Source organism: Vicugna pacos, chromosome 10, assembly GCF_048564905.1.
Source record: "Vicugna pacos chromosome 10, VicPac4, whole genome shotgun sequence".
NCBI classification, from domain to species: Eukaryota; Metazoa; Chordata; class Mammalia; order Artiodactyla; family Camelidae; genus Vicugna; species Vicugna pacos.
The window spans coordinates 62,782,359-62,795,166 of record NC_132996.1 but is presented as its reverse complement, the minus strand read 5'-3'; the positions used below and the strand labels follow the sequence as shown (position 1 = coordinate 62,795,166).

Genomic DNA, 12,808 nt, shown 5'->3' with positions numbered 1-12,808 from the left:
TGGACCAGAGTGAGCAAATGAAAGGAGGGAGAGAACTGCAAACAGGAAGGTGTTTGGGAGTGGGGGGAGTGACAGATCAAATAAGCCTTGTAGCTGATAAATAGGCTTTGGACTTTATTTTTTTCATATCACCTTGTAATGGCTGTTTCCCCCCCACCCCAGACCGAAAACTGCATGAAGAAATAAACAAGACTGACTTTGTTGGCTACTCTGTCAGTACCCAGGTTGCTTCTGCTACATAAAACAAATTGACTGAATATTTGTTGAATGAATTAATTAATGAGTGTGGTGCAAATTATATTCCAGTAGAAAGGAGTAGGCATTTTATTTTAAGTGCAATTCTGAAATTTAGAGGCAGGATCTAATCAGTCCTGTACCATTTAATTCAATGTTGTGCACAATGGAGGCTCAAGACTGTAAAAGAGATTTTGTATTTCTCTCAAAGAGTAAGTTACTCCCCAGGGTATAAATGGTTCATTGGGGAGAATATAGTTCAATTATGTCAGTGAAAAATAAACGAATGTTTTAATTTTGGATTAGCACGTTTCAAGCTTCAGACTTTCTAGCGTTTTGTAGAGATGATTAAATCTCAAGAGCATTGTCGCAAGCTTAATAGGCTGACCCTCTGCCTCAGATTCAGAAGCAGTGTTGTTTCTACTCTTTCTGCTCATAGTTAATTAATTAACTATGCCCTAATTCTACCACAGCTGAATTTGTGATGCTACTTCCATTTTCATCAAAGCTATGAATTTCACATTGTAAGGGAGAAAACTTGTATTCCTCCAAAACCCCCAAAATAAAACTAAACTAAACTAATAGGCACCACTACTTTCAGGGAATACTTTTTAAGGACAAAAGGTAAGATGATTTAATTTATTTCAAAGTGTTGAGATATAGAAAGTTTCCAAGAGGACTCAAAAAATTTAAGATTAAATACCTTAATTGCAATATGTCTGAAACACTGAATTTAATGGTACCAACTAAATTACCGTGGATTTTTTTAGAAGAGAGAAATTTAGGATGACTAATAACAGATGCTAATTTTTTTCAAATATTGAACATGTGCATACACATACATATATAAGTATATGCATACATGCATATGTGTGCGAATATATGTCTATGTGGTGTGTGTTTGTGTGTGTGTATAAGGCAGGAAAATTTAATTAATTTTGTGCAGAAGGAGTGCCAAAATACCTGGAATGTGTGAATGTAAGAGCAAATTATTTTATGCTTTTTCATGCACCCATTGAGAAAATGACTGCAATTTTCAGCCTTTATCTACATATACACATATGTGTACACATACATACATATATAGGATCATATATATCATATAGGCTATAATTCCATTTATGTCAGTTTATATGTTTGTTACATATAAAACTTGTATTTGTATATGTACGCATAAATTAGAGCTTTATAAAATGGCTGTAAATTTTTAAAAGTGATATTTTGCAGGATAACATTTTAGCCAAGTTTAGGGATAGAAAGATCAGTCAAAAGACTATTGGAGTTATGTAGGTGGAAGATGATGTTGGCTTGAGCCTTCATGATAGAAATGAAGGTGTTAGGAGGTAGCTGGATTCTCGATACAGATATTTTGAAGATATTTTGACAATAAAGTTATTTTAGAGACGGGTTATGGAGTGTGTGAGAAAGAAAAAAGAATGATTTCTCTAGTATTTATTTATTTGTATTTAATTTTATCTGAACAAATATGAGTAGAGAGCTGTCACTGACTTGAGACAGGGAATGTTGTATTTGGAATACATTAAAGGAGGTCATGAGCAAATCAGATTTGGGTCATGGTGAGCCACTGTTCAATATTAATGTGGAGATACGAGTCAGTAACTGAATTGTAAGTTGAGTTTGGAAAAGAGGTCAGGGTTGAATATGTACATTCAGGAGTTGTAAGTTTGTAGACAGAATTTAAAGTCATGAGACTGAGTAAGATCACCAAGGTAGAGTGTAAGCAGGAAAGAGGAGAGGGTCAAGATGTGAGTTCTGAGCGACTCCAACCTCAAGAGTCAGAGAGAAGAAGAGGAATAAATGAAGACTGAGAAGGATCAACCATATGGTAAGAGGAACACTCAGAGTCTGGTGTCCTGGAAGATAAGAGAAGAAACTTTTTCAAGGTGTAGTTAGCCATCAGCTCTGCCCAATGTTACGGATAGATCAAAACGATGACTGAGAATTGACCACTGGATTTGGCAACATAAAGACTCCAGACGACTTTGAAAAGATCAGTTTCTGTGGAGTGATGGGATGAAAGCCTGATTAGTGTGGGTTTAGGAGAAAACAGGAAAAACAGAGCTGGATACAGCAAGTCTATTCAACTGTATCATACATTTAATTGCCAAGGGGAATGCAGAGGAATTGGATGACAGGTAGTGAAGGTAGTATGATCAAGGGAGGAGGAGATAAAATTTGAGAGGTAGGTTAGGATATAGAAAAATAGACTATCAAAGACTTCACACATACACTAGCATAAATATTCATTTTTAAATAAAATAAGTTACTTTAGTGTTTAGTTACCTTGTTTTGTTGTTTGGCAGTAAAAAAAAGAGTTTCTTTCATGTTCTTAGGATATCTTAGAAGTAATCTGACCTACAGCAGAGAACAAACTGTTTGATTTCCCTGATATTTTTGTGTAATTCATTTCCTTGGTTTCTTATCTCAGCAAATGAATCATCCATTCGGAGACAAAAGTATGAGCAACCATTCAACAGTGACTGAATTTATTCTTCGGGGATTCAGTAATCATCCAGACCTACAGTGTCTTCTTTTTATGGTATTTCTAGTCATCTATATGATCACTGTGCTTGGAAATCTCGGCATGATCCTGTTAATCAAGATTGACTCCCATCTCCACACTCCCATGTACTTTTTCCTTAGCAATTTGTCCCTTGTTGATTTCTGTTATTCTTCTGTCATTGCCCCTAATATGCTAGTAAATTTCTGGGTGGACAACCCAGTCATTTCATTCAATGAATGTGCCACTCAGTTCTTCTTTTTTGGTTCTTTTGCTGGCATTGAGGGCTTCCTGTTGACCGTGATGGCCTATGACCGTTATGTGGCCATCTGCAAGCCTCTTCTTTACACAGTCACTATGCCCCCCCATCTTAACATCATGTTGGTGTTGGCCACATATTTTGCAGGCTTTATAAATGCCGCCATTCACACTGGCCTTACCTTCCAACTGTCTTTCTGCCACTCAAATGTCATCAACCACTTTTTCTGTGACACTCCACCCCTCCTGAAACTCTCTTGTTCTGACACACGTGTCAATGAAGTTCTCATTTTTGCTTTTGCCAGTTTTAATGAACTGAGCTGCTTCCTGACTATTCTCACTTCTTATCTCTACATCCTCACGGCCATCTTGAGGATCCATTCGGCGAGTGGGCGGAACAAAGCCTTCTCCACCTGTGCTTCCCATTTGATGGTGGTCACCATCTTTTTTGGCACAATCCTGTTCATGTATCTGCGCCCCAGCTCCAGCTATGCGATGGACCAAGACAAAGTGGTGTCTGTGTTTTATGCGGTGGTCATCCCCATGTTAAACCCTCTCATCTATAGTCTGAGAAACAAGGAAGTCAAAATATCCTTAGGTAAAATTTTTAAAGCAACCTCTTTTTGCTTCTGTATTTAGAATCATCATAGCATGGGGTTTTAGGACTCGGAAGTCACTTAGAAATGACCAGTCCACTTCCATTCACCCTGGATCCATTTCATTCTGTAGTGAGGCTTTTTTAAATTTTTCTTTTTTTAAATTTTTTTTGGGGGGAGAAGGTAATTAGGTTTATTTATTTATTTTTTTTTTTAATTTCCGGAGTTACTGGGGATTGAACTCAAAACCTTGTGCATGCTGGGCAGGCGCTCTATCCCTGAGCTGTAACATCCCCAAGTGAGGCTTTTTTCTGATAGCAGAGTTGAACCAAATGTCCCAGGCATCCTGGGGAATATGGTCACTCTGTATAAATCCCACTTATTCCACAGAGCCTATATGCTTGAAAGTAACTGAATATCCCATTTCAACTCCCTGTTCAGAGGTATAAAACCCAGTACTGGCATACCTCAGGGATATTGTGGGTTTGGTTCAAGACTACTGCAATAAAGTGAATATCACAATAAAACAAATCACTTTTTTTTTATGGTTTCCCAATGCATGTAAGAGTTACGTTTATGCTATAGTGTATTAGGTGTGCAACAGCATTATGTCTTTAAAAAACAATGTACATACCTTAGTTAAAAATACTTTATTTGTGAAACATGTGAACCATCATCTGAGCCTTCAGTGAGTCATAATATTTATTGCTGGAGGAAAATATTGCCTCCATGTTGATGACTGCTGACTGATAAGGATGGCAGTTGCTGAATATTAGGTGGCAATTTCTTAAAATGAGACAACAGTGGAGTTATCCACATCATTTGATCCTTCCTTACACAAACAATTTCTCTGTAGCATGCAATCCTGTTCCATAGCATTTTATCCACAGTAGAGCTTCCTTTCAAAATTGTAGTCAGTCCTCAAAAACTCTGCTGCTGCTCTATCAACCAAGTTCATGTAATATTCTAAATTCTTTGCTCTCATTTCAACAGTCTTCACAGCATCTTTACCAAGAGTAGATTTTATCTCAAGAAACCACTTGCTTTGCTCATCCATGAGAAGCAGCTCCTCATCCGTTAAAGTCTGATCATGAAGGTGTAACAACTCAGTCCCATCTTCAGGCTCTACTTCTAATTCCAGTTCTCTTGCTGTTTCCACCACATCTGCAGTTACTCCCCCACTGCAATCTTGAACCCCTCAGAGCTGTGGATCCCTTGAAGGTTGGGATCCACGTTTTCCAAACTCCTGCTAATGTTGATATTTTGACATCTTCCCAAGAATCACAGATGTTCTTATTGGCCTCCAGAATGGAGAATCCTTTCTAGAAGATTTTCAGTTTCCTTTGCCCAGGTCCATCAGAGGAATCACTATCGATGGCAGCTATGACCTTACAAAATGTATTTCTTAAATAATAAGACATGAAAGTCAAAATGACTCCTTGATCCTTGGACTGCAGAATGGATGTTGTGTTAGCAAGCATTAAAACAAATTAATCTTGTTGTACATCTCCATCAGAGTTCTTCAGTGACCAGGTGCAACATTGCAGAGTAATCATATTTTGAAAAAAAATTTTTTTCCTGAACAGTAGATCTCAACAATGGTCTTAAAATATTCAGGAAACCACACTGTAAACAGATGTACTGTCCTCCAGGCTTTATTGTTTCATTTATAGAGCACAGGTAGAGTAGATTTAGTGTACTTCTTAAGGGCCCTAGGATTTTTGGAATGGTAAATAAGCATTGGCTTCAATTTTAAGTCACGAGCTATATTAATCTATAACAAGTCAGCCTGTCATTTGACATTTTTAAGCGTCATAAGACACTCTCTAGCCATGAAAGTTCTAGTTGACATCTCCTAATATAAGGATGTTTCATCTACATTGAAAATCTGTTATTTAGTGTAGTCCTCTTCATTAATTATTTTAGCTAGGTCTTCTGGATCTGGTGTTATTGTAGGGTTATTAACTAACTTAATTTCAATATTGTTGTTTCTCAAGGAATGGGAAGCCCTAGTAGAGGGAAAGAAATGGGGAATACTGGTTAGTAGAGAAGTCGGAGCACACACAATATTGATTAATTTTGCTATCTTATATGGGAACAGTTTGTGGTGCCCTGAAGCAATTATGGTAGTAATATTTTGTGTCACAATATTTTTTTGTTTCACAATTAATGCTTTTTCTGTCCTTCCTAAGAAATTTTTGATTACCTCATGATTATAAAGACTTTCTTCTATTTTTCCTTTCCCAAGAGAACTTGTAGACTTAGTATTTACATTTAGTCTTATGATTCACATCAAATTAATATAGAAATATTTGATTATGGTGTGATATAGGGATTGAAGTTAACTTTTTCTATATAGATATCAATTATTCCAATAACATTCCCCAATGAAATACATTTGTACTTTTGTTCTAAAATCCATTTGCTGTATATGAGTGGACATTTTTCTGGATTTTCTATTCTGTATCATTAATCTGTTTGTTATCTTTGGATCTGCACATTGTTTTGAGTACTGTAGTTTCTTATTAACTCTTAAAATTTCCTGAAGAAACATGATTTTGTTTCTTCCTTTCCAATCAGTATAACTTTATTATATAGATTAGAACTTCCAGTACAAGGTTTAATCTGCTATAACTTAAAAAATATAGCCAATTACATAATCACAAAAACACAAGTAACAAACTTACAGTGGCAGTTGGATGTTTCCAACTATATGACTGTTGTGACATTTGTGTAGCTAAAGTCATTAGGTGTTCTTTTAGCAGACACACAACAATTGGTCACTGCAATTGAAGCAGAGTAATATTAAGGAAGAAATTAATGTCTTCAAGTATAATTTAAACACAATTGTCTGAAGGCTTTCTAGGAAATAAAATGGGAATGCATAAAACTCTTTTTTTGAGTTAGCATCATACATCTAGGTAAAGCCTGTGCCCTCTAATCTTATTCATTGCTATATATATAAAAAGTAAGCATCAACTTCTTATTGTGGATTTCTGATCAAGGGATCTCATACTGAAAAATATTGATACTTTGCCCTTCCAGATCTGAAAGAACAAATACACTACCTTTCGGCTACCCATTCACTGTCAAGCAGTCCTATCTCTTGTTGGAAAAAGCTTTTGTAAATGTCATGATTATTATAATGCTATTATATTTTAAAGTATAACAGAAAACACATACATAAGTACTTTAGGAAAAATTTTCCTTCAAACTAAAAGCTGACATTCTGCTTAAAGACGGACCAAATCTTCAACTATTTTTTGTTACACAAGGAATCTCCACATTAAGGGATCAGGAAACGTGAGCTTTATAATTCTATAATGAGTTCTAAAATCAAAGAAAAAATTATTATTTCATGGGAATCCTTAAGCAATAGATTTTATTCTTTAAATTGTATAATTTTATTTGTGCAAAGAATCAGGATAAAGCACATCAAAGTTGAGATACAGAAATCTTTCCACCTCAATTTGAAAAATATACGGTACTGCTCAAATCTTCTCTAATGTGATACTTTGGTAACAATCTACATTTTTATATTGCTGTGCAGCTTTATCTCACTGGCTGCTTTCTCACAGTGTAACCCATCATTTGGAGATCTAACACAACTAAAGATGCCTCTCTTGTCTTGGTGAGAGTAACTTTAATTCCTGTGACTGTGTTGACTACAATTAGCAGTGCCCCAGAAGATGCAGACTAGCAAGGTCATCTCTCGATTCCTTATTCTCTGACAAACATGGTGCCAAGGAATTGATACTGTTCAAATATTCTTCATCCCACTTTGAAACCTCCTCCTAAATCACCAGCTTTATGAATCATCAATTTTATTAATGATCTTGATGCTCGGACCCATCTTTGATTCCTAGAATACTGATGGAATCAACTCATTTGGGCAGATTGGTTCCAGGATAAGACCATGATGCCCACCCTCCAAATGAGCCTTCCCCTGACTTCCTTCCTCCCATGGCTTACGTCACTTCTCTGTTCCTCACACTCTGCTCCTCAAATCTTGCATCTCTTTTTTTTTTTTAACATTTTTTATTGATTTATAATCATTTTACAATGTTGTGTCAAATTCCAGTGTTCAGCACAATTTTTCAGTCATTCATGGACATATACACACTCATTGTCACTTTTTTTTCTCTGTGAGTTATCATAACATTTTGTGTATATTTCCCCTGTGCTATACAGTATAATCTTGTTTATCTATTCTACAATTTTGAAATCCCAGTCTATCCCTTCCCACCCTCCATCCCCCTGGCAACCACAAGTCTGTATTCTCTGTCTGTGAGTCTATTTCTGTCCTGTATTTATGCTTTGTTTTTGTTTGTTTGTTTGTTTTTGTTTTTGCTTTTTAGATTCCACATATGAGCAATCTCATATGGTATTTTTCTTTCTCTTTCTGGCTTACTTCACTAAGAATGACATTCTCCAGGAGCATCCATGTTGCTGCAAATGGCATTATGTTGTTGGTTTCTATGGCTGAGTAGTATTCCATTGTATAAATATACCACCTCTTCTTTATCCAGTCACCTGCTGATGGACATTTAGGCTGTTTCCATGTTTTGGCTATTGTAAATAGTGCTGCTATGAACATTGGGGTGCAGGTGTCATCCTGGAGTAGATTTCCTTCTGGATACAAGCCCAATATTGTTAAAATGGTCACACTGCCCAAGGCAATCTACACATTTAATGCAATCCCTATCAAATTACCCAGGACATATTTCACAGAACCAGAACAAATCATAATAAAATTTATATGGAACCATCAAAGACCTAGAATTGCTAAAGCATTACTGAAGAAAAAGAAAGAGGCTGGAGGAATAACTCTCCCAGACTTCAGACAATACTATAGAGCTACAGTCATCAAGACAGCATGGTATTGGTACCAAAATAGACATATGGACCAATGGAACAGAATAGAGAGCCCAGAAATGAACCCACAAACTTTTGGTCAACTAATCTTCAACAAAGGAGGCAAGAATATACAATGGAATAAAGACAGTCTCTTCAGCAAATGGTGTTGGGAAAACTGGACAGCAGCAGGTAAAACAATGAAGCTAGAACACACCCTTGCATCTCTTTTATGTTCTTACTTTTCACTCTCATTAGATGACTTTACCTCAGTGTTTATGGAGAAATACTGAAGCCTTCGGATGAGAATACTCTCATGTTTATATACTTAAAGTACAAAACTTATCTTTCCACATTCTCCTCCTTCCATATTCCATAAAAGTGATGGCTGATTTCTCTATCTGTGTTAAAGATCTCAGGCACTAAGTACCAAACAGAATACACAGATGTTAGGTAGAGATTTTGGCTTCAAAGAAGAATCTGAGGCCTCAAAGCATCAAATTAAGGTTATACTCCTGAGAAATAAAAACTACTTTAATTGGCTTTTTAAATTTATTTAAAAAATACTCTAGGGAATGTTCCTAAGAAATATATTATAAATCTTCCCACCTTGTTTTTAGAAAATACGGTAAGTCAGCTTTGACAGGTAGGCCATTTTTCTACATTGGTTCACTAAAAATAAGTTTGTTCTTTTGTGTAGAGGTTAATATCCCACCAATGGAGGAAAAAAAATCTTTTTTTTATTGTACTTCATTTTTCTATTCATATGTTAATATTTAATGGCTTCTCTAAAAATAAATTATTATATGCAGGCTTTTTTGATGTATATGTGAAAACTAAATAAATTAGCCTTAGGGTGCAATTATTAATGCACATTTTTCCAGAGATATCTTATTTTCTTCAAAAAAAAGAAAAATACCCAACAAACCAGAGACAGTGGATCCAGCTGGGAACTAAGTCCACGTTTAAACATTATCCTAATGTGCATCCCTAAACAAATTTCTTTTATATGTTAGTTGCAAAAAAAAATGAGGACAAAGAAAACTTCCACACTTTTCTCCAGATACTTGAATTCTTTATTTACTGTTCCATTTCTGCCTTCTCAGAGAGACCTTTTCTGAATGGCCATCTGAAAGACCCCACCTTTATTTTTCTTCATAATATTTTCTTCTAACTGAAATTCTGTTGTGAATCCTTGGCTGTGTGTTTAGTATCTATTCCTTCCCCTACAATATATGCTTATGAGGTTGGGGAATTTCTTCACTGCTGTAACCTGTGAACTTAGAACAGAAAAAATAATATTTGCAGTGTACATAAATAATGAGTGGGTGAATTTACCAAGCAGAGAGAACAATTTTTCATTCTGTACCTTCTTAGCCATATAGCAAAAGGTAAATTTACTAATTCAACATCTTCTGAATGCAATGAAGCCAGACAAATATGAGTTCCAAGTGAAAATGCTGTCCTGAATGTGTCTTCTATTTTGTATCTGAAACAATAGTCTATCAAAGCTGGAGGGAACCTAGAAATTCAGCTCCCTTCATTTGTCCACTTGAATGATACAAATGACCTGCTGCTTTTCATACTTCGTTTTTATTGCTTTGGCTTTCTTTTTCACAAAATTTGAAAAAAAAACAAATATGAAGCTCTCCAAGAAGACAGGTATAAATTGTACACACACACACACATACACACACACACACGCACACACACACACACACACACAAGTAGGACAGAAAGAGTTTGGAAGTGTGTGTGTAGAGAGTTAACACAGAGACATAAAGTGAAAATAATTATCGAAACCTTCTGATGCATTTGTTGAGAAGAGTAATTTCCCGAGAGATAAATAGATCAAAAGTAAATGATACAAGAATGGAATAAATGCAGAGTCTGGGTTAGACAGAATTCTTCATCTTTTTGTCAATTTCAGTTTTTTTCAAGGGACAAGAAAATGTCTTCCCCAAACCACACTCTGGTGACAGAATTCATTCTCCTGGGACTCACAGACAACCCGGTGTTAGAGAAGACCCTGTTTGGGGTGTTTCTGGTGATCTACCTAATCACGCTGGCAGGGAACCTGGGCATGATCGTGCTGATCAGGACCAATGCCCACCTCCAAACCCCCATGTACTTCTTCCTCAGCCACCTGTCCTTTGTAGACATTTGCTATTCCTCCAACATCACTCCAAATATGCTATTCAATTTCCTCTCAGACCAGAAGACCATCTCTTATGCTGCATGCTTCACACAGTGTCTGCTCTTCATTGCCCTGGTGATCACTGAGTTTTATATCCTTGCTTCAATGGCGTTGGATCGCTATGTGGCCATTTGCAGCCCTTTACATTACAGCATCAGGATGTCCAAGAGCATCTGCCTCTTTCTAGTCATAGTCCCTTACTCTTGTGGCTTCCTTAATGGGCTCTCTCAGGCACTGCTGACTTTCCACTTGTCCTTCTGTGGCTCCCGTGAAATCAATCATTTCTACTGTGCTGACCCTCCTCTCATGATGCTGGCCTGCTCTGACACCCGAGTCAAGAAAACGGCAATGTTTGCAGTTGCTGGTTTTACCCTCTCCAGCTCTCTCTTCATCATTCTCCTGTCCTACCTCTTCATCATTGCCAGCATCTTGAGGATCCGCTCTGCAGAAGGCAGGCGCAAAGCCTTTTCTACTTGTGGTTCCCACCTGACAATAGTCACTATATTTTATGGAACCCTCTTTTGCATGTACTTAAGGCCCCCATCTGAGAAGTCTGTAGAGCAGTCCAAAATAATTGCAATCTTCTATAGTTTTTTGAGCCCAATACTGAACCCATTGATCTACAGTATGAGGAACAAGGATGTGATCCAAGCCTTGCAGCAGATGATTAAGAGAAATCTTTCATAAAATTGCAGTTTAAGGATATGCTCATTTGTAATGACTAAGTGTCTGTGACAACCTACTGTTTAGAACCTAGAAATGAGAAACATTGGATTCTGCCTGTGATAGAGTTCCCAGTTTCAATTTTTGAGGATCAACATCGTTTAGTGTGGGACATTCCTTTAACTTATAACAAACTTCCTTCTGGCTAAGCAAAGAGTTGTGTCTTATTCTTAGCAACCAGAATGTTCTCATATCAAGATTTATAATCCTCTTTCAAAATGTGTTTTAAAATCACTGCAAAGTACTTGTACATTTTGCAAATTACTTACATTTTGTGTAAATAATTGTATGCTTTCTTTTATTTTAGAGTTCTGAGAACCACTGTGACTCTCAGGACCCAGATTTAAACTCAGTTTTGGTCACTGTCTTAATCAAAATGGTTGATATATTTGTGGTCTCTCCTTTTTATATATATATTTTTTTGCATATTGTTTTATTGAAGTATAGTCAGTTTACAATGTTGTGTCAGTTTCTGGTGTACAGCATAATGTTTTAGTCACACATGAACATGCATATACTCATTTCCATATTCTTTTTCACCATAAGTTACCACAAGATGTTGAATAGAGTCCCTGTGCTATACAGTATGGACTTGTTGTTTATCAGATTTTGTGAGAATCCTCCTATATTTGAAAGTGAGAGACAGTCTGCCAGAGTTCAGCAGGTGTTCTGTGCGATTCAGTGGGTTTGTAGATGTAATCCTTGGTGTATTTGTGGGAGAGGCTGAGCTGTGAGTCTCTCTACTCTGCCATCTTGACACCTCCCCTTCTTCTTTTTTTAAATATTCTATTTATTCGTATCTATTTGTGATTTAAATTTTTTCAATTTTAAGTCTTTGGGTGAAACCAGCCTCATAAATTCTTTAGAGATAGGATAGACCATAAATCAACAGGTTTAAAAATAATCATAAGTAACACTCAGTTATAGCTTAGTGCTCACTTTTACACGACTGCTTGTTTAATCCTCACAAAGAAATTAGTGACAAGATTATTGCCTCCATTTATAGCATTTGGAATCTAGGCACGGCGAGATTAAATGACTTACCCAAAGTCACTCAGCCACTTAGTAGTACAGAGGCAAATCCTTTGATTCCAAATTTTCTCTCTTTCCAATTCACACTGCAGTGATTAAACCCCTTAACACTCTGCAAATGCTGGGATGATAAACTGATGAGGTTATTGCTATACGTGTTCATGGTGATCGTGATGAGAGGATATGACTAATAACCCCTAACGTGGGTTTCCTCTGACATTTCAGGTAAACACGAACGTTTTTCGTCATTATGGTAGAATTGTCTCACTGTTTCATGTAAAACAGGCAATTTTGATATTTGGAAAATCTATCTAGACTGTGTTTTATGAATATGTTTTCCAGATTGTAAAAGCACACATGTTTATTATAAATAACTAGGCAGTACAAAGAGAT

At 36.4% G+C, this 12,808-nt stretch overlaps 2 protein-coding genes across 2 annotated transcripts; both read left to right on the top strand.

Annotated features, from left to right (window-relative positions):
• The first annotated feature begins 2,713 nt into the window (after window positions 1–2,713).
• LOC140698880 (olfactory receptor 5AP2-like) lies at window positions 2,714–4,996 on the top strand. Its single transcript, XM_072970723.1, has 2 exons — window positions 2,714–3,611; window positions 4,917–4,996. The coding sequence occupies exons 1-2, from the start codon at window positions 2,714–2,716 to the stop codon at window positions 4,994–4,996; spliced, it is 978 nt and encodes a 325-aa protein (XP_072826824.1).
• Window positions 4,997–10,414: 5,418 nt separating this feature from the next.
• Window positions 10,415–11,347, top strand: LOC102529343 (olfactory receptor 5M10). The gene has a single exon (XM_006214149.3). It carries the CDS (start codon window positions 10,415–10,417, stop codon window positions 11,345–11,347), a length of 933 nt encoding a protein of 310 aa, XP_006214211.3.
• The last annotated feature ends 1,461 nt before the right edge of the window (window positions 11,348–12,808 follow it).